Source organism: Hemiscyllium ocellatum, chromosome 8 (genome assembly GCF_020745735.1).
Source record: "Hemiscyllium ocellatum isolate sHemOce1 chromosome 8, sHemOce1.pat.X.cur, whole genome shotgun sequence".
NCBI lineage: Eukaryota > Metazoa > Chordata > Chondrichthyes > Orectolobiformes > Hemiscylliidae > Hemiscyllium > Hemiscyllium ocellatum.
Window position 1 is genome coordinate 100,965,559 of NC_083408.1, and position 21,305 is coordinate 100,986,863.

General features: G+C 41.9%; 1 protein-coding gene across 1 annotated transcript in view; it reads left to right on the plus strand.

Annotated features, from left to right (window-relative positions):
• The window catches only part of arel1 (apoptosis resistant E3 ubiquitin protein ligase 1), a 90,108-nt gene extending 73,503 nt beyond the window's left edge, over positions 1-16,605 (plus strand). Inside the window, 5 exon segments of the mRNA XM_060829395.1 lie at positions 5,585-5,714; positions 7,073-7,131; positions 11,326-11,415; positions 11,875-12,050; positions 14,579-16,605. Coding sequence (XP_060685378.1) covers positions 5,585-5,714; positions 7,073-7,131; positions 11,326-11,415; positions 11,875-12,050; positions 14,579-14,681 — 558 coding nt within the window. The 3' untranslated portion in view covers positions 14,682-16,605.
• Positions 16,606-21,305: the final 4,700 nt, after the last annotated feature.

Consider the following 21,305-nt stretch of genomic DNA (forward strand, 5'->3'; position numbering starts at 1 on the left):
ATTCTCCATCATGTGTACAGCACTACCACGATGCCAAACTGGCCAAACGTTGAATGGAAGTAATTGACAGAATAAAAACAAAAGATGCTGTAAATCAGAGACCTTACAGCCTCATGGCACCTTCCATTGCAACCACAGAAGGTGTAACACCTATACGTTTACTTCTTCCCTTCTCAGTATTCGAGGGCCCAAACACCTTATGGGTGAAGCGGTGCTTTACCTGCATTTGATATAATCTAGTTGACTGCATTCACTGCTCACAATGTGGTCACCCCTACATTGGAAAAACGAAGCATAGACCAGATGACTGCTTAGCAGAAAACTTGCATTCTTTATGCAAAAAAGGCCCTGAGCTTCCAGTTGTCTGTCACCTAAACACACCACTCTATTCCCTGCTGATATCTCTTTCACAGGCTTGCTGGGTGCTCCAGAGAAGCTCAGCACAAGCTGGAAGAACAGCACCTCATTTTCCACTTGGAGATCTTGCAGCCTTCCGGACTCCATACAGAGATCAATAACTTTAGGGTTCATAGTCACTGAGTCATAGAGATATACAGGACAGAAGCAGACTCTTTGGTCCAACTCGTCCATGCCAACTAAATATCCTACATAAGTCTAGTCCCATTTACCAGCACTTGGCTCATATCCCTCTAAACCCTTCCCATTCATGTATCCATCTAGAAAACTTTTAAATGTTATCATTGTACCAGCTCCACCACTTCCTTTGGCAACTTATTTCATACGTGAACCACCCTCTGCGTGAAAAGTTGCCTTTAGGTTCCTTTTATATCTTTCCCCTCTCATCCTAAACCTATGCCCTCTAGTTTTGGACTTCCCTACTCTGGGGAAAAGACCTTGCCAATTTACTCTATCCATGCCCCTCATGATCTTATAAAACTCTATAAGAGCATCCCTTAGCTTCTGACGCTCCAGGGAATGTAGCCCCAGCCTATCCATCCTCTCCCAATAGCTCAAATCCCCCAAGCCTGGCAACATTCTTGTGAATCTTTTCTGAATCCTGTCAAGTTTCACAAATCCTTCCTAAAGGAGAGAGACCAGAATTGCATGCAATACTCCAAAACTGACCTAACCGATGTTCTGCACGGTCGCAACATGACATCCCAACTCCTCTAGGAGACAGTGAGGTCTGTAGATGCTGGAGAGAGCTTCATTCCTGAAGAATGGCTTATGCCCAAAACATCGATTCTCCTGCTTCTTTGATGATGCCTGACCTGCTGCGCTTTTTCAGCAACACATTTTTCAGCTCCCTACTCCTACACTCAGTGCACTGAACAATAAAGGCAAGCATACAAAATGCCTCATCCACTATTCTATCTACTTGTGACTCCACTTTCAAGGAACAATGAACCTATGCTCCAAGGTCTCTTTGTTCAGCAACACTCCCCAGGACCTTACCATTTAATGTATAAGTCCTGCTCCAGAATGCAGCACCTCACATTTACCTAAATTAAACTCCATCTGCCACTTCTCACTCCTTTGGGCCATCTGATCACCATCATGTTGTGTTCTAAGGTAATCTTCTTCACTGTCCACAGCACCTCCATATACGTGTCATCTGCAAGCTCTCTCACATCCTTACCCCAACCCCCACACACCAGACCTTGACATTGCACCCCACCAATTGTTAACAACTAACAGTACCCATTAATAGGTAATCACCCCTCTAGCCAGATCATTATCCACTCCTTTGTCGATCTAATTGCTCTTTTTTCCCTTTCAGCTCTGTCCCCACCTATCATTTACTCGTTACCCACTTCTCCCAGCCTATCATCTGCATAGAAGCCAACATTTTCCTAGCAACCGACAGTTCTGAGGGTCACTTGACCCAAAACGTTAACTCTGATTTCTCTCCACAGATGCTGCCAGATCTGCTGAGCTTTTCCAGCAATTTCAATTTCTAACTGACAGAATATACTGTCTTATCAAGAGGGGAATTGAAAGCAAGTGTAGGGAGGTTGTACATCAGTTATATAAGGCATTGGTGAGACTGCATCTGGAGCAACGTGTATAGTGATGGTCATTGTACAAGGGAAGGATATTCTAGGAGTAGTTCCGACTAATATCTAGAATAAGCAGATCACCTTTTGAGGAAAGGCTAGTCAGGCTAGGCCTGTATCGTCTGGAGCTTAGAAGAACCAGAGACAATTTAATTGAGATACGCAAGATCCTGAGAGACCTTCAGGTGGATGTGGAAGGACCTAGAATTGGGGCCATAGTTTAAAAGTAACAGGCCTTCCACTTAAAATGGAGCTGAGGGAATTTGTTTTGAGTGTTGAGAGTTTTTGAAATTTCTTCAAAAGACAATGGATGCAAAATCTTTACATATTCTAAGGCAGAGGCAGAGAGTTTTGATCAGTTAAGGGTGAAAGATAATCAGGAGTATGGAGGAATATAGAAATAAGGCTAAAGTCAGGTTGGCCATGATCTTATTGAAGGATGGAACAGGGTTGAAGAACAGAGTAGCCTAGTTCTTGTTTCCTGTTCATATATTAGTAACCGCTGTCCACAGCCTCATAACCTGGCATATTACTCCCTCTTACCCCGCAATTCATCGTCTCTACTATTACCATTAAACCTGCTACAGTGAAGAGTGCAGATCATGTGACCAGCAGCACCAAGGATATCTAAACATGAGATATCAACCAGGTGAAGCTGCAACATAAGACTACAAGCAGTGGAAAGCAGCATGCTATACGTAAGGCTAAACAATCCCACAACCAACAGATCAGATCTAACCTCTGCAGTCTGCCACATCCAGTCATGAATGGTGGTAGACAGTTAAACAAATATCCCATCCTAAACAATAGGAAAGTCAAGCGCATAAATGCAAAAAAGAAGGCTGAGGTATTTGCATCCATCTTCAGAAAGAAGCCACAAATGCATGATCCATCAAAACCACCACAAACATTCCGTGTAATTTCCTTCCTGGCTGTGCGGCCTCCAAGACCCATGTACAGCAGCTACTTTCAGATTGGCTGATTCTGATTATTAGGTATGGAGCATTGGGACAGTTGCCTGGTCATGCAGTCACACAGCTAAGAAGAAACATTGACCACAGCATTAAAGATGCCAAGAAACAGCTGGTAGTGTGGGAGATTGCAAAAGTTATTGCCCTTTACAATATTCCGGCAATAATTCTGAAAGTTTGTGCTCCAGAAGTAGCTTTGCCCCGAGCCTAGCTGGTCCAGGCCAAGTGCAACAAAAGCATCAACCCTAAAATGTGGAAAATTGACCAGGTATGTCCTGTGCTCCAAAACTGGACCCATCCAGCCTAAGCAATTACCACCCTATCAGTATACTCTCGATCATCAATAAAATAATAGAAGGAGAAAGCAGCATTTGTAAAGGGATAATCTGCTCATTGATGAAAGGTGTAAATGACTGCCCTTGACATCAAGGCAGCATCTAACCAAATATGGCCTGAAGGAATCCTAGCAAAAGTGGAGTCAATGAGAATTGGGGAAAACTCTCCACTAGTTGGTATAACACCGATTGCAATGGAAAATTGTGCTCATTGGAGGTCACTCATTTCAACTCCGGAGCATCTTTCAGGAGTCCTGCAGGCTAGTGTCCTACGCCCAGTCATCTTCAGCTGTTTCCTGAGTGCCCTTGCTCCATCATGAGGTCAGAAGTGGGGACGTTCTGTGATGACTGCATTATGATCTACACCGTTTGCATTGCCTCAGACTCTGAAGCAGTCAATGTTCGAATGCAGCAACCCAAACCACAGCCAGCCTGGGCCGTCTCAGCTAGCTTTCAGACCACAAGTGCAGGTACATCTCCAACAAGAGCAAATCTAGCCATTTGCTCATTGACGTTTAATGACATTACCATCACTGAATCCTCACCATCAACATCCTGTGGAAACGAGAACAGGTCAGTGGCTAGGAATTCTGGTGTGTAATTCACCTCCTGACTCCTCAGTGCCTGTCCAACATCTGCGAGGCAACAGTTAGTGTTGTGCTTGAATACTTGCCTTTGTTGGAGTTGCACTCATCCAAGCAATACCTAAGAAGAAGATGCCATTCAGGGTAAATCAACTTGTTTGACTTGCACCGCATCCATGAACTTCAATATTCAACTACCTTCACCAGTAATGCACAATGGCAGCCGTGTGTCGTGTCTGCAAGGTGCACTACAAGCAACACACCAAGGTGGCTCTGACAGCACCTTCAAAATGCTTAACCTTTACCACCTGGAAGGTCAAGGGCAACAGATGCAGGGAAACAACAGCACCTGCAATTTCCTCTCCATGGTATACAACATCCTTATTTGAAACTATATTGTTAATCCTTATCTGTTGCTGGGTCAAAATGCTGGACTCATTGCGTAATAACACTGTTAATGTAAAAGGTAAAGACAAATTTGCTGTGGACCTACCCAACCCTAGGGTTGCTCTCTCATTACAGAGAGACAATTGGTGATTTAACCAGACAGTCACAATACCTCAGGAAAGGGGCAACATTGAGAAGGTGTGCCTTTATGGTAACCTGGGCTGATAGAGGCCACATTGTCAGCAACGCACTGCATAACAAACCAGCCTTCCAGCTAGCTTGGCTGACCACCTCCTTATTGTGGTTATACCAACACCACAAGAACTGCGGTGGTTCAAGAAGGCAGCTCACCACTATCACCTCAGGACAATTAGCTTTGGGCATTAAATGCTGGCCAAGCCAATGATGGCCACATTCCACAAGTAAATGAAAGGTTAAGTGGAAAATTGTGACTTGGAATACATTGCTGAGAAGGTCATGGAAGTGATAACTTACAAAAAGGATTTGTTAAGTGCAGAACAATGTGAAAGATCATGAGAGTGGGACTCTTTAGATTATGTGGTTTTCTTTTGTGGAGTATCATTCTGTCATCCTTCAGACTGGCTGCTACAAATTCTATATAATAATCCCAACTGCAGCCTGAGTAATTTTAAAGTTAATTGTTCTTACATTGTTTTGTATCTAAAGACGTAGAATATAAGCAATGGATTTATTGTTTTTACTTCTGTTGTTAACTTTTACAGACATGAAATATTTGAATGCCAGTCACTTGGATATAAATATTATCACTTGGTTCTGAGATATGTTTAGGGTGAGAGGGGAAAGATTTAAAAGAGACCAAAGGGCAACATTTTCATGCAAAGGGTGGTGTGTGTATGGAAGTGATGAAGGCTGGTATAATTACAGCATTTAAAAGGCTTCTGGATGGATATGCATAGGAAGGGTTTAGAGGAATATGGGCCAAGTGCTGGCAAATGGAACTAGATTAATTTAGGATATCTATTTGGCATGGACAAGTTGGACCGAAGGGTCTGTGTCTGTGCTCCACATCTCTATGACTCATTTACTGTGTTTGAGATGCCTTACTTAAACCTTAGATCTTGAAACATGCTTTTGTGAATCCTGCTAATTCTCTCTCTGTCCCTCCCTCCGCCCTGCAGCTTACCCTGCCACCTTGGAAGCAACACACAATCCTGGAATTAGAGTCGACTGGGCGGATCAAAGATAGAGCTTTCACATGTTCTTTCTTAGATCACTAATTTGAGATTGTTCTTATTTTATCCTTTCAGGTTATAGAGTTGATAGCTGGAGGTGCACAGATGCCAGTAACCAATGACAACAAGATATTCTACCTGAACATGCTGGCACAGTACAGATTGGCCAGTCAGGTGCGGCAAGAAGTGGAGTATTTCCTTAAAGGTATGATACTGCTCCGAGTGAGCAATGATGGAAAATGAATAGAAATGAAGCCAGAATATTATCATTGTTGTGGAATCCTGTATACTTTTTCTAAGTAGTCAAAATGTTACGTGTTTAACACAAGGACCTAAGATTGCCCTTTGTTTATGATCCAATATTTCCTTTTTTTTTTGCTTGGACAGTTACATTTTTGTTTTCAGAGGCCCTCTGAGCCTGCCAGTGGTCGTCTTAGCAAAAAGCAACATGATTTTGGCTTTTGCATGTGTTTCCCAAGAGATGTAAGACAGTCATCTCTTATAAATCATCAAACAGTCCATTGTTCTAAGGACAACATGCTATTGATGCTGACCACCATAAGGATTCTAGTATACACCAACCCACTTGTTTATAACTTCTGTGTGAAGTGGTTCAATCTCGGTTGTATTCATTTTGTCACTTCTGAGTCGACATTCATGCATTTGGTACAATGGTAAACTTTACCTTGACAAAAGTGAAATGACATTATAATTTGAGAGATTTGTTCCAAAAGGACAATAAAAATAAGTTTTTAAAAATTGTGAAGACACATACTACAGTAGAGTTCTGTAAATATTTGTGATCAAAGGATTAGGGCAGATAGATTGCAATTTATTTTTAATCCAGCAGGTGCTATCTCTTCCATCCTGAGCACATATTCTCTCAAGTGCAGTGTCAAATCTGAAAGCCTCATGAATACTTAAATATTCCATCAGACTCTGAATCAATTGTGCCAAAGAGGTGGAGAGATTTACTCTGAAAGTGGCTGAGAAAAGTATCTACTGCTATGATTTTGAGTCACTGTCCTCACCTGAAATGGATGCATTGAGAGGAAGGCGAAAGTGAGGACTGCAGATGCTGGAGATCAGAGTCAAGATCAGAGTGGTGCTGGAAAAGCACAGCAGGTCAAGCAGCATCAGGAAGGACTTTTGCCCAAAATGTCGATTTTCCTGCTTCTTGGATGCTGCCTGACCTGCTGTGCTTTTCCAGCACCACTCTAATCTTGGCATTGAGAGGAAGGACAGTTCAGGATAGACAATCCAGCACCACCTGCTTTCTATAAATTAATTGATAAAAGATTGTTTGTTAGGGCAATGACTAATTTAGGAGAAAGGTGTAGCTTTATCATTCATCCGTGCAGGCAAAGAACAGTGGAATAAAAATGCGAAAAGGAAGAACAAGGTTGAAATTGTTCAATGTTTCACCGCCTTCGGGACATCTCAGAGCACTATTTCCCAGCTTAATTAATTACTTTCACAGTTTGTCACTGTTTAAAAAAGGGAACATGAATTAATGAAACTTCTTTAAATGCCAGCTTCCTTGTTTTTCCCTCTTTTATACAGGCTTGAATGAATTGATTCCAGAAAATCTTCTCGCTATATTTGATGAAAATGAGTTGGAGGTATGTAACAGCTTATGAAGTGACTCATTCAATATCATTGTGACTAATGTTCCCTCTAAATGTTTTTTCTTGTTCACAGCCTGTTTATTTCACTGCATTATACGATGTTTTTTGCACCACCATGTATGTGTGGCATCTTAAAGGGGACAAAAATTGTGAAAATTCTGCATCTTTGTGGTTGCTAGATAGAAAAGCATGAGTTTACAGGCAAAATTGCTTGTGACACTGTCTTCAAGCTGAGATTTTGAGAAATTTGTCTCAGTGTGAAGATATGCATTTGGTTAATTTTCTTTTGTGCGTCCACCTAAACAGCCAGAACCTGCAGAAAGTCTTAAACTTTACTGCTCACAGTGACTCACCATTTGGACCTTGCCTTTTGGATAATCTGTAAGATGTCACAGTTTTCATTCTCTTGTTTTTGATTTTTGCTGTGATGATTATGAAGCAAGCATCATAATCATCTCCTCATACCACTAGATGGCACTATCGCACCTGGATTGTTGTAAAAAATATATCAACCTGTTCAGACATAGAGTCAGAGAGATGTAAGGCATGGAAACAGACCCTTCGGTCCATGCCGACCAGATATCCCAACCCAATCCAGTCCCACCTGCCAGCACCTGGCCCATATCTCTCCAAACCCTTCCTGTTCATACACCCATCCAAATGCCTCTTAAATGTTGCAATTGTACCAGTCTCCACCACTTCCTCTGGCAGCTCATTCCATACACATACCACCCTCTGCGTGAAAACGTTGCCCCTTAGGTCTCTTTTATATCTTTCCCCTTTCACCCTAAACCTAGGGTCAGATGAATTGGCCATGCTAAATTGCCTGTAGTGTCAGTTGAAAGGGTAAATGTAGGGGAATGGGTCTGGGTGGGTTGCGCTTCGGCGGGTCGGTGTGGACTTGTTGGGCCGAAGGGCCTGTTTCCACACTGTAAGTAATCTAATCTAATCTATCCCCTCTAGTTCTGGACTCCCCGGCTCCAGGGAAAAGACATTGCCTATTTACCCTATCCATGCCCCTTGTAATTTTGTAAACCTCTATAAGGTCACCCCTCAGCCTCTGACGCACCAGGGAAAACAACCCCAGCCTGTTCAGCCTCTCCCTGTACCTTAAATCCTCCAAACCTGGCAACATCTTTGTAAATCTTTTCTGAACCCTTTCAAGGTTCACAACATCTTTCCGATAGGAAGGAGACAAGAATTGCACGCAATATTCCAACAGTGGCCTAACCAATGTCCTGTACAGCCGCAACATGACCTCCCAACTCCTGTACTCAATACTCTGACTGATAAAGGAAAGCATACCAAACGCCTTCTTCACTATCCTATCTACCTGTGACTCCACTTTCAAGGAGCTATGAACCTGCACTCCAAGGTCTCTTTGTTCAGCAACACTCCCTAGGACCTTACCATTAAGTGTATAAGTCTGCTAAGATTTGCTTTCCCAAAATGCGGCACCTTGCATTTATCTGAATTAAACTCCATCTGCCATTTCACAGCCCATTGGCCCATCTGGCCCAGATCCTGTTGTAATCTGAGGTAACCCTCTTCGCTGTCCACGACACCTCCAATTTTGGTGTCATCTACAAACTTACTAACTTATGCTCGCACCCAAATCATTTATGTAAATGACAAAAAGTAGTGGACCAATGATCTTCTACCTTTGAGCCAGCTCTGTATCCAAATGGCTAGTTCTCCCCGTATTCTATGAGTTCTAACCTTGCTAATAAGTCTCCCATGGGAAACCTTGTCGAATGCCTTACTGAAGTCCACATAGATCACATCTACCACTCTGCCCTCATCAATCCTCTTTGTTACTTCCTCAAAAAACTCAGTCAAGTTTGTGAGGCATGATTTCCCACGCACAAAACCATGTTGACTATCCCTAATCAGTCCTTGCTTTTCCAAATACATGTACATCCTGTCCCTCAGGATTCCCTCCAACAACTTGCCCACCACCGACGTCAGGCTCACCGGTCTATCATTCCCTGGCTTGTCCTTATCACCCTTCTTAAACAGTGGCACCACGTTAGCCAACCTCTAGTCTTCCGGCACCTCACCTACGATTATCGATGGTACAAATATCTCAGCAAGAGGCCCATCAATCATTTCTCTAGCTTCCCACAGAGCTCTAGGGTATACCTGATCAGGTCCTGGGGATTTATCCACCTTTACCCATTTCAAGACATCCAACACTTCCTCCTCTGTAATATGGATATTTTGCAAGACGTCACCATCTATTTCCCTGCAGTCTATATCTTCCATATCCTTTTCCACAGTCAATACTGATGCAAAACACTCGTTTAGTATCTCCCCCATTTTCTGCGGCTCCACACAAAGGTTGCCTTGCTGGTCTTTGAGGGGCCCTACTCTTTCCCTAGTTACCCTTTTGTCCTTTTAATGTATTTGGAAAAACTCTTTGGATTCTCCTTAATTCGATTTGCCAAAGCTATTTCATGTTCCCTTTTTGCCCTCCTGATTTCCCTCTTAAATATACTCCTACTTCCTTTATACTCTTCTAAGGATTCACTTGATCTATCCTGTCTATACTTTACATATGCTTCCTTCTTTTTCTTAACCATGATCTGATACACTGTGAGGGAGACTACCACTATGCCACAAGACCCTCTGCATTTTGAATGTAAGCTGGCCTGCTTGCAGGTTGAGTCCAATCTTGCATAGAACAGAACAATATTTATGATATGCAGCGTAAAGTTAGAATATACAAATCTTCCACTCCGTAAATAAGAGGTTTGGTCTGTTGGAATCATAGAATCCCTACAGTGTGGAAGCAGGCCATTCAACCCATTGGGTCCACACTGACCCTCAAAAGAGCATCCCACCCAGACCAAACCCATACCCTATCCCGGTACCCCTGCATTTCCCTTGGCAAATCCACCTAGCCTGCACATCCCTGGAAATTATAGGCAATTTAACATGACCAATCCACCTAACCTTTGGACTGTGGGAGGGAACTTCTTTGGACTGTGGGATGAAACCGGAGCTCCTGGAGGAAACCCATGCAGACATAGGGAGAATGTTCATACTCCACACAGGTAGTTCTCCCGAGGCTGGAATTAAACCCTAGCACTGTCAGGAAGCAATGCTAACCACTGAGCTACTGCGTTGTCCACCTTCTACCTACTAGGATTTAAGAATCATACACAGCTCTCCTGGTCTCCTGACTTTTTCCCCCTCCTGGTGTGGAAGCATCTGAGATGCATTTATGTGTCTTTATGAATGGAGCTTCATTCACAGTAATTTAATGCAGCATTGCCACATACAGTGTGTACACAATACCTTGACATTGGGAAAGGTCTTTGAAAATTTTCACTCACAGAAGAACAGAGTGAATTAGTTTGTTTCTCTTTTTGAGCTGTCTCTATATCTTTCTATAGAGATATACGTAGATACTTAAAAACGTGTGACAAGCCAAGTTCAGTCATCTTACTTCTTGTACCCTATTTCGCTTTTCCAACCTATTTACACCTGTTCTTCAAAATCCGAGGAGTGCTCTGTCTTCACTGTTTCTCAGCATATCCTTTATCCACAGTACCCTAAGCTTGCAGGTTGCAGCTTCTCTATTTTCAACCATGAGTTAAAATCCGGTGCTTATGCCGTGTGATACTGAGATCCTTGAGCTGAAAGCAGGAAATACGCAATGGATTTAGTGGTCTCTGAATGAAATAGACAGTGTGTCATTCGAAACAGTAGTCTTTCTTTTTCTTTTGTATGCTTCTAGCTTTTCTTAGCTTATCAGCATTTACAATTACCCATTTTGTCATTGAATTATAGCAGTTCTTTCACCAGGTATTCCTTCCAACCAGTCTCTTTTGAAGTTGTTTTCTTAGATACAGAACATATATTGTGTAACAAATTATACAAAGCTTTCATTTCCAAACAGCTGCCAACATTTTCAATTATAAATTCCTCTGCCCGCAGTTATAATGGCAACAGAATGTGAATTTGTCATCTTTGATTACACTCTCCCACCATTTATTTCCCTATTTCTTTCTAAGCAAAGCCTACCCTCTTGCCTTGCATTCCTCAATACTGAGACTGTGGAAAATATTGCCCTGTCTCCATCTGGTATCTTTTCTACATAAATTACATACATGTGACTTTACCTTTCTTAATTATTGAAAATGAAACTTTCTTTGATTCTGATTGTTAAATTTTGACCTCCAGCTGTTGATGTGTGGGACTGGCAACATCAGTGTACCTGATTTCAAGACCCATGCTGTCATTGTTGGAGGGTCCTGGCACTTCCGAGAGAAGGTAAACCAGAGAGAATGACAAATTGTGGAGCTATAACAGGAGTTGTTGGTACAGCTCGGGGCTTTCTGTATTAGAGGCAAACTAAGGCGTTTTTTATGAAACACAAAATGTTTGCAATATGTGGCCCCAAAAAATGCTTTGGGTGTATGTTTTTTTTTATCAGAACAAACATTTAACTACTTAACTCACCATTTACTAATGTTTGTTATAGCAGCCATTTTCATCTGAAATGAGGCAAGTCTTGCTTGCATTTGTATGTTGGATGATGGGGAGAGGTCTCTGTGTCAGTGGAATGACGAATTGTCTTTAATTGTCATGATCGAGGAATAGAGAATGTCTCATTCAGAAACTTTTGCTGACCAGGAACTGCAGCCAAATTAGCGGCATCAAATTATAGTCAGGAGTGCGATAGTCAAAATTCTGAAAACTCTGCTCTTTTTTTTTCCACCCCACCCACAGGTAATGAAGTGGTTCTGGACAGTAGTGTCCAGTTTCACACAGGAAGAGCTTGCTCGGTTGTTACAGTTCACGACAGGTTCCTCCCAACTCCCTCCAGGAGGATTTGTGGCAATGTGCCCATCTTTTCAGATCATAGCAGCGCCTACGCAGAATACCTTGCCCACAGCTCATACCTGGTAAGTTGTTCGGTAAAAGGAACACTCCTAGGGTGTAGTTGCACGGATAGCAGATGTGCATTTTCTTTTACGATACTAATTCCTAGGCACTGTGTGCTTTAATTCCGCACCAACCCCATGAATTCTACACCTCAAGAACTCCCTCCTAAGCTGGGGAATTAAAAATCACACAACACCAGGTTATAGTCCACCAGGTTTGCTTGGAAGCACTAGCTTTCGGAGCGCTGCTCCTTCATCAGGTGGCTGTGAAGTATAAGATCATAAGACACAGAATTTATTGCAAAAATTTAGTGTCTTATGATCTTGTACTCCACAACCACCTGATGTGGTGCAGTGCCCCGAAAGCTAGTGCTTCCAATTAAACCTGTTGGACTATGATCCACTGCTATGTGATTTTTAACTTTGTACATCTCCACATCAAAGCTGGGAAACACTTCTCGGCATGCAGTTGGTGGAACTGTGGAATGATCTGCTCCAAAAAACCAACTCCATAAATAGCTTAAAATCTGAGATGAACAAATCATTGCAAGACAGAAAGGCATTTAAACATACATGATGCCAAGGCGGCTGAATAAAATTTAGATACAAATCAGCTATGATCTCACTGAATTGTAGAGCAGACTCTAGGGACTGAAAAGCTGATTTCCTGTTTAGTACTTATTTTTCTTCTTTCATGGGTATGGGTATTGCTGGCAAGGCCAACGGTTTGTTGTTCAACCCTAACTATCCTTGAGCTGAGTGGGTTGATAGGCCAATCCAGAGGCAATTAATAGCCAATCCACATTGCTGTAGGTCTGGTGTAGCATGTAGGAGAAAGGGAGGACTGCAGATGCTGGAGATCAGAGTCAAAAAGTGTTACACTAGAAAAGCACAGCAGGTCGGGCAGCATCCAAGGAGCAGAAGAGTCAACGTTTCGGGCATAAGCCCTTCATCAGGAATGTGGGGGGGTGGTCTGCGTAGGAAGGGGGCTGAGAGACAAATAGGAGGGGGGTCTGGAGCTGGGGTTAAGGTAACTTGGAAGGTGATAGATAGATGAAGGTGGGTGATGATGGTGATGGGTTGGAGTAGAGGGTGAAGCGGATAGGTGGGAAGGAAGGTTGACAGGTAGGACACGTCAAGAGGGCAGTGCTGAGTTGGAGGGTTGAATCTGGGATGAGGTGGGAGAGGGGAGATGAGGAAACTGGTGAAATCAACATTGCCATTTGGTAGGAGGGTCCCAAGGCAGAAGATGAGGTGTTTAGATTAGATTAGATTAGATCACTTACAGTGTGGAAACAGGCCCTTCTTCCTTCAGGCGCCAGGTGGTGAGGATTTTACAGTGGAGGATGCCCAGGGTGGTGGAGTTGTTTGGTGCGTGTGTTCAAGAGACGTTCTCTGAAATGTTCCACGAGTTGGCGCCTTGTCTCTCCGGTGTAGAGACCACATCGAGTACAACAGAGTGGTAGATGAGGTGGTTGGATGTGCAGGAAAATCTTGGATGTGGAAGAATTCTTTGGGGCCTTGGATGGAGGGGGTGGCGTGGGCACAGGTTTTACATCTCTTGTGGTGGCAAGGGAAGGTGCCAGGAGTGAAGGGGAGGGAGGTGTCCGAGATGGTCCAGGTGAACTTGAGGTCAGGGTTGAAGGTGTTCGTGAAGTTGATGAACTGTTTAACCTCCTCATGGGTGCATAAGGTGGTGCTGATACAGTCATCAATGCAGCGGAGGAAAAGGTGAGGAATAGTGCCATTGTAACTATGCAAGATTGAGTATTCCATGTATCAGATGAAGAGCCAGGCATAGCTGGGGCCCATGCAGGTGCCCCTGGCTACCCTTTTTGGTCTGAAGGAAGTGGGAGGATTCGAAGGAATTGTTGAAGGCGAGGACCAGTTTAGCCAATCAAATGTGAAGGAATACTGGTTGCGTCAGTGCGAGAGGAAGAACAGAAGGCTTGGAGACCTTTCCCTTGGCAGGTGGACTTGTATAGGGACTAGGTGTCCATTCTGAAGCTGAGGTTTTGGAGGCCAGGGAAACGAGTCATGGAGGAGGTAGAGGGTGTGGGTGGTGTCCCAAATGTATGTGGGGAGTTCCTGGACTAAGAGGGACAGGACAGTGTCAAGATATGAGGCAATAAGTTCTGTGGAGCAGGCTGAGACAATGGGTCGACCGGGGCAATCAGGTTTGTGAATTTTGGGTAAGGGGTAGAACTGGACGGTGTGGGGTTCCAGGACTGAGGGTGGAATTTATGGATGGGAGATCCACTGAGGTGATGAGGTTGTGAATGGTCTGGGAGATGATTTGGTGTGAGAGGTAAGGTCACGGTCGAGGGGGCAGTAGGAGGAGGTGTCTGTGAGTTGGCATCTGGCTTCAGTGGTGGACAGATTGGTGCACCAAACATGTTGGCCAGACCAGATAAGGAAAACAGATCTTCTAAGGACACAAGCAAGCCAAATGTTTTTTTCTTTTAATGATAGTTTCGTAGCTATCATTACTGAGGCCAGTTTCCAGTTCCTGATTTTTGTATTGACCAATTCTCTTTATTCATATCCAGCTTTAACCAGTTGTGCCTTCCTACTTATGATTCCTACGAAGAACTGCACAAAATGCTGAAACTGGCTATTAATGAAGGCAGTGAAGGATTTGGAATGCTATAATCATAAGGCTTTGGGACATGACAAAGTGAACCTATCCTCTCGAATGCTGCGAAAAATACAGGGTCCAGGGACTGCGAAGTTAAGATTGACATGGTTTGCCCATTTGTCTACCACTTCCAAGACAGAAATGGATTGAGCAATGATATTCCAATCTAATTGTTCAGTTGCTGAAAGATGGTGAGATGATCAGCATACTCCAGTCAACATTTTCCAAACTCCACTGTAATGCCATCATTACATACAAACACTTCATTCCAAAATGAAGGGGAATGTTTTTCAGGTTCCGTGATCAGCATCAGTCTTCTGCATATTTGTCTGATTTACAAATGACTCTATCTGGGGAGATTTGTTTTCAAGATTTGATTATCTGATTGGTTTGTCAGAAAGTAGAAAAAACTTTGAATGTTTGCAAGCAGCCACTAAAGCTCCGTGTCAATTTGTTCTTGGAGCACACAATATTCTTTGTCAAACAGCATTTTGAGCACACACTGAAAAGGAGTTGGTACGTGGACTTGCAACTGCAAGCCATTGAGAGTTTTTTTATGATTTTGCACTGACCTTGGTACAGGGCACTCAACTGTGAAAGAAACCAAAAGCAATGCCAGGTTCTAAGACCTGCCTTCTAGATTGTCCTATTCATTGAACTATAACCTCTCTGCTGGCCTCCTCCTTGATTAATGACTGTCACAACACATCTCAAACCTTCAAATAATTGCATTTTTTTCCATAAGCTGCATCTTTTGCTGAACCACTGAGACGGGTGCCAGCCAATCTCAGACTTTCAAAAAGGAGGCACTGTTTTCAGTTCATATTTCACTTCTACTTCCAGTTTGCCTGTTAGTAAAGTTGAAGTACAGATGTTGGGAATGTGAAGTAAGAACAGAATACTGGAAAGAACTTAGCATCTCCGGAGAGAGCAACAGAGTGAACATTTCACGATAATGAACTTTCATCATAATTCACAACTTTCGGGATTATATTCCATAATTAAGATAGTGAAGTAGACAAAGAATGAGTTGATCACCAATGAGTGGGATCGAAATGTGGGAGCACGAAAGGTCTCCAGTAGTAAATACAGTATCATATAACATTCACAGAAAAATCTAAGATCACTAGCAATAGAAAATAAGTACTTCTAATTCTCAGTTACATGTTAAATACTTTCTGAAGAGGTTGTTATTAGGAGCCTTGTCATGAGGACCTCCTTCAAAGAATTGATTATTTTACGTGGTTGAGATTAAGCTGATGCATGTTCTGTCAGGTTGTGGTATATACAGATGATTCTAGTTGGAAGTTAGTAATTACTTTGTGGGTTGTCTAATGTGAGTAAAATGCTGTTTTAAAGGCAGGTTTCACAGTGCAACTGGAAGCCAGCTGGACCGCATGGATCTTGCCTTTTTATTACTACAGGGATATCACAAGCTGAAGTACAGAGGGTGGTGACTGTCTTTGTCTCTGGTTTTAGATCTCAGCTAAGATTATGCTTGTCTTGTAAGTAGACTTCAAATCAGGGTTTTTTTTCTTTGATATGGCCTGATTTTAATCACCCACTCAAATACCAGTAATAAGGAGAGATGTAGTTCATACGTACCATGAATCTTCCCATGTCCATTGTCTGTCAAAAAAAAACCATCATCTGCATTCCTCCACACGCTCATGGCAAACTTTCAATCCAGATATTCTCATACAGGTTGGGAGCAAAGAAGTTTGTGACTGTAAACAATCAAAGCATATTTGTAGTTCACAGCATTTATTGTAACTTGACTTCTTATTGCACACTTAGAAGTAGACTTATGGCCTTCCTTCTTTTATATTTCTATTATATTCCTCAATCATGTCACAGTAATTAAATGCATTTGGTTTTTAGAGCTTTTGAGAAGCATTCACTTGTTATTTTGTTTTTGTTGGAATTTGATGTCTTCTAGACAGTGAGCAACCAGAGTTTGAATAGTACTGTTTAATGTCATCAGTTTGCAAATTAAAGTGGTTGCTTAAAGGAACAACAAAATTATTAAAGTAGAAGCAAGCTATAGCAACTTTAGAGCCTCTGCTAATATATCAGGTGAGTTGGTTAGCTGAAATGAATGTTTTCCTATTGAAAATAGTTTTTTTTTAAATCATGCACCTTATGAAGTGAAAAGGACTTCTGCTTTCAAACTACTTTCACTCTCTATCATTGCTTGCCTTTTATTAAATCTTCACACGGTTTTGAATAGTTCCTACAATCTTGTAACGTTGGCTTTGAAAACTGCTGAAAGAGTCTCTAAGTGAAAATGATTGCGCTGCTCTGTCAATGTGGCACTTTCAGCCTCTCTGATGATCTGAAGGTACGAATGATTTAGAATTTCACAGGGCTCATTCTTATGAAGAGTCCATTTTGTGGGAATAATTATGGAGTTATTACAAATACAGATCTGATTTATGCACTGGTGTTATCCAGGGTTTTAACTTTTAATACAGTTCTTCAGGCAGCTAAATGCAAGCTACTGTGTTGCACTTCGGGTGAGATTTTGAATGGACGAGGGAATTATTATGATCTGCTCCTGAGTGTTTGATGCAATGAGACAAGAGTATCGCAGCAAATTCTGCATTCAAATGGAAATTTGAAGTTAGAGCACGGCTTCAGAATGATACTAAACTTACAAGTGTGAATTGAGTGTTAAGGGCAAAACTAACCTCAAAGAAAAGTGGAAGAACATCTGACCATTTCTTTTTCCTTTAGTATCAGGTTGGTTCATGACTCTCAACTTGAAATGCAGGGATTAATTGTAGCAAGAATATGATTGAGACAAAACCCAGAAGTAACCTTGCAAAAATGAGTTGCGTCTTCCTGGAAGTAAAATGCAGAAATACTTTCAAAGTAGAATTTTGTTAGGTTAAACTGGGCAGGAAGTTGTACAGAACAACCTCAGTTTTCCAAACATCAATTATCCAAATTTCGGATTATCCGAACAAGATCTCAAAGGCCCATAAAAACATTATCCGAACAATCAGTTATCCAAACAAAATACTCTCCACCCTGTCTCATTTGGACAATCGAGGTTGTTCTGTGTGTAGTTCAGGGGATTCTTTTACTACCACGATAGTTTGTTATGAGAGACACTGCATTTAAGACAGCTACTACATGCTAAAGCTCCCTCGAGTGCAATCTTTGAGTTCATTCATGTCAATAGATTCCATGCACTGTCTTTCTTCTTCCTCATATGAAAGTACCAGTGTTTTTAATGCAAACTTTAGTTTCCTAGCTAAACTACATTAAACAGGATTAAATCACAAAGCTGTTACATGAAAGGCAGAGCTAACGCAAAAGCAAGAGCTCATTGCGAAATTCAGCAATTTTTAAAGCATGTTTAACTGAATTCATAAACTCGTACAGTGCAGAAAAGGTTCTTTGGCCGATCAAGTCTGCACCGACGTAACTGCCACTAAGGGTGCGCTAATCCCAATTTCCTGCACTTGTCCCATATCCCAAAGTTTTCAGCCTCCACTACCTTCCCAGGCAGTATATTCCAGATTCCCACTGCCTGCTGAATGAAATTTTTTTTTCCCTTGCCCCTTAGCCTGAAACTCTGTCCTATCGTGATTGACCTCCTCAATCAGCTGCTGTCTACCTACTCTGTACACACCCCTCATAATCTTATACGCATCAATCATGTCTCCCCTCAGTCTTCTCTGCTCTAAAGAAAACAATCCAAGCCTATCTAGTCTCTCCTTATAGCTCAGTTTCTCCATTCCAGGCAACATCTTGGTGAACATCCTCTGTACCACCTCTAGTGCAGTCATTTTGTTCCAGTAGTGAGGTGACCAGAGCTACAGACTGTACTCCAGCTGTGCCTAACCAATGCTCTGTACAACTCCAACATTACCTCCTTGCTTCTGTACTCAATGCCACAATTGTTGAAAGCAAGTGTCTCATATGCTACCTTGACTATCCTATGCACATGCTCTGCCAACTTCAGGGATCTATGAATAAATACGCCAAGATCCCTCTGTTCCTTTAACCTATCCAGTGTCCCATCATTCATTTAAATACTCCCTCATCTTGTTTCTTTCTCTAAAGTGCATTGCCTTACACTTAGCAAAGGTAAGTACCATCTGACCAACATGTCTATATCTTCCTAAAACTTACAACCATTTTTTTTTGCTATTAATCAATCATGGTGTCATCTTCAAACTTGCTTAACAGTCCCGCCACATTTTCATCTGTATCGTTCATGTATACAACAATCAATACGGGTTTCAGAACTGATCCTTGTGATATACCACTGGACACTAGCCTAGCCACTTGAGCAGTTTTCTAATGCAACCCTTTGTGTCCTTTTACTAAGTCAGTTTCTGATCCATCTCATCAAGTTTCCCCCAATTTGATGAGTTTTAACTATCTCAATCAGTCTACCTGTGAAACCTTGTCAAAAGCTTTGCTAAAAACCATATAAACTACATCATCTGAACTTCCCTCATCCACACATTTGATCACATTTTTAAGACGTTGTAACAAATTTGTTAGGCTTCCCTCAGACAAAGTCATGCTGACTATCTGTAATTGACCCTAAGTGGGTATTAATTTACTCCTCAGAATTTTCTCCAATAGTGTCCCTACCACTGATGTGAGAATCACTAGTGTGTAATTTCCTGGTTTATCTCTACCATTGTTGTTGAAAAGTGAAACTGCATTAACCGTCCTCCAGTCCTCTGGTACTTCTCCACACCCCCCCCCCCCCAAGCAATGGACAGACAGGAATTAAAAAATTGTGTCAGAGCCTCTGCAGTTTCCTGCCTCACCTCCCACAGCAGCCTGGGATGAAATTCATCTAGGCCAGGGTAATTTGTCCTTTTTAAAGCCCAACAGAGTCTCTAATATCTCCCCACTTCCTATCCCAAACTGTGCAATTTCCTCACAATCCCTTTTCCTCAATTCTGTACCTATGTTTTCCTTTTCCAGAATGAAGACTGAACAGAAGTATTCATTTAACACCCTTCCAATATCCTGCAGATTCACACACACACTGCCCCCTTTTGTCCCTAATAGGGTCTACACTTTCCCTGTTTAACCCCTTCACTTTAATGTATTTATAAAATATCTGAGGATTTTTTGTATCCTGTTGACAAGTTCCTTTTCATACCCCATTTTTGCTCTTCTAATTCCTTTAAGTTCCCTCCTGCTTTCTTTTATTTCTCTTGGGCCACAGCTGAATTGCTCCCTTTGAACTTGCTCTTTCTCCCCTTCCACATTCAGTCCAGAATTGTCCAAGACATCCAGGGTTTTCTAAACTTATTGCTCCTACGTTTCCCTCTAAAGGGTACATGTTGGATCTGTACTCTTCCTCGCTCCTTTATGATTGACCCCACTGCTCCAAGGTAGACTTACCCATAAGGAGGTGTTCCCAGTCAACTGTCCAGAACAAAATTGAGCTGTGCTATGTTGTGATCGTTTTCACTAAAGTGTGTCCCTACTGCTTCATTGGACACTTGTCCAGCTTCGTTCACATGAAACTGATCCAGCACTGCTCCGTCCCTTGAGTTTTCTACATATTGATGAAAAAGAAAATCCCAGGATACATTTCAAAAAAGTCTACCCCCTCTAAATGTTTAATACTATGAGTATCCCAATTTATGTTGGGAAAGTTGAAATCCCAAATATATAATTATCCGATTATTATTTTTGCACACCTCTGTGAACTGTTTGCATATTTGCTGTACCATTTCCTGCTGACCCTTTTGGAGGCATATAATACACTCAGAATAAAGTGGCTGCCCCCTTATTATTTCTAAATTCTATCCACAAAGCCTCATTTGAGGACATTTCAAGATATCATCTCTCCTTATTACAGTAATCGACTCCTTAATCAATAGTGCTCCTCCACTACCCTTTTTACACCCTCCTCTGTCTCATCTAAAGATCCTATAGCCCAGAACATTGAGTTGCCAGTCCAGCTCTTCCTTCGGACTTGCTTCTGGGATGTCAACAATATCCTGTTTTCATGTGTCAATCCATGCCATTAACTGATCAGTTTTACCTATTACTCTCATAGCTGAAGGAAAGACCATCCAGCCTTGCATTACTGTCTTGACACTGAACATAGCTGAACTGACTGTGACTTGCATCCTTTGCTGCTTAAACCAACTATTATAAATTCAACAGGAAAGCAGCCAAATAATAACAATTAATAACCAAGGTACAGAGATTGTATACTGGTAAGTTGCCTTGTATTTTCTTTACATTTTGTAAGTATGTTTCTTAGTGTTTATACATATGTACACAGTAATTTTACCCCTTTTAGGGGGATTGTGTGGGTGTTTCAACCAATCATTTATGTCAGTCATTTTAAGTATCTGGAAATAGATTTGGAGATGAGAGTGTGTGGTAAGCAGGAGGCTATGGGTGGAGAAAGGATTTGTAAAAGACTTTGAGGAAGAGCGCCAGAGGGAAGCTTTTCCAATGTTATGACTGTGTATAATGAGAAGGATAAGAGGCACAGGTGTGGGAAGGCTCCAGCATTAAAATAAGAGAGTGTAACAGTGAAAAGATAATCAATTGTTTTTCAAAGTTTTCACAACATCAAGTTGTTGTCTTCTGATTCTTTTTCATTTATTGCTGAAAACAAGGAGAAAACATGGGTAGGA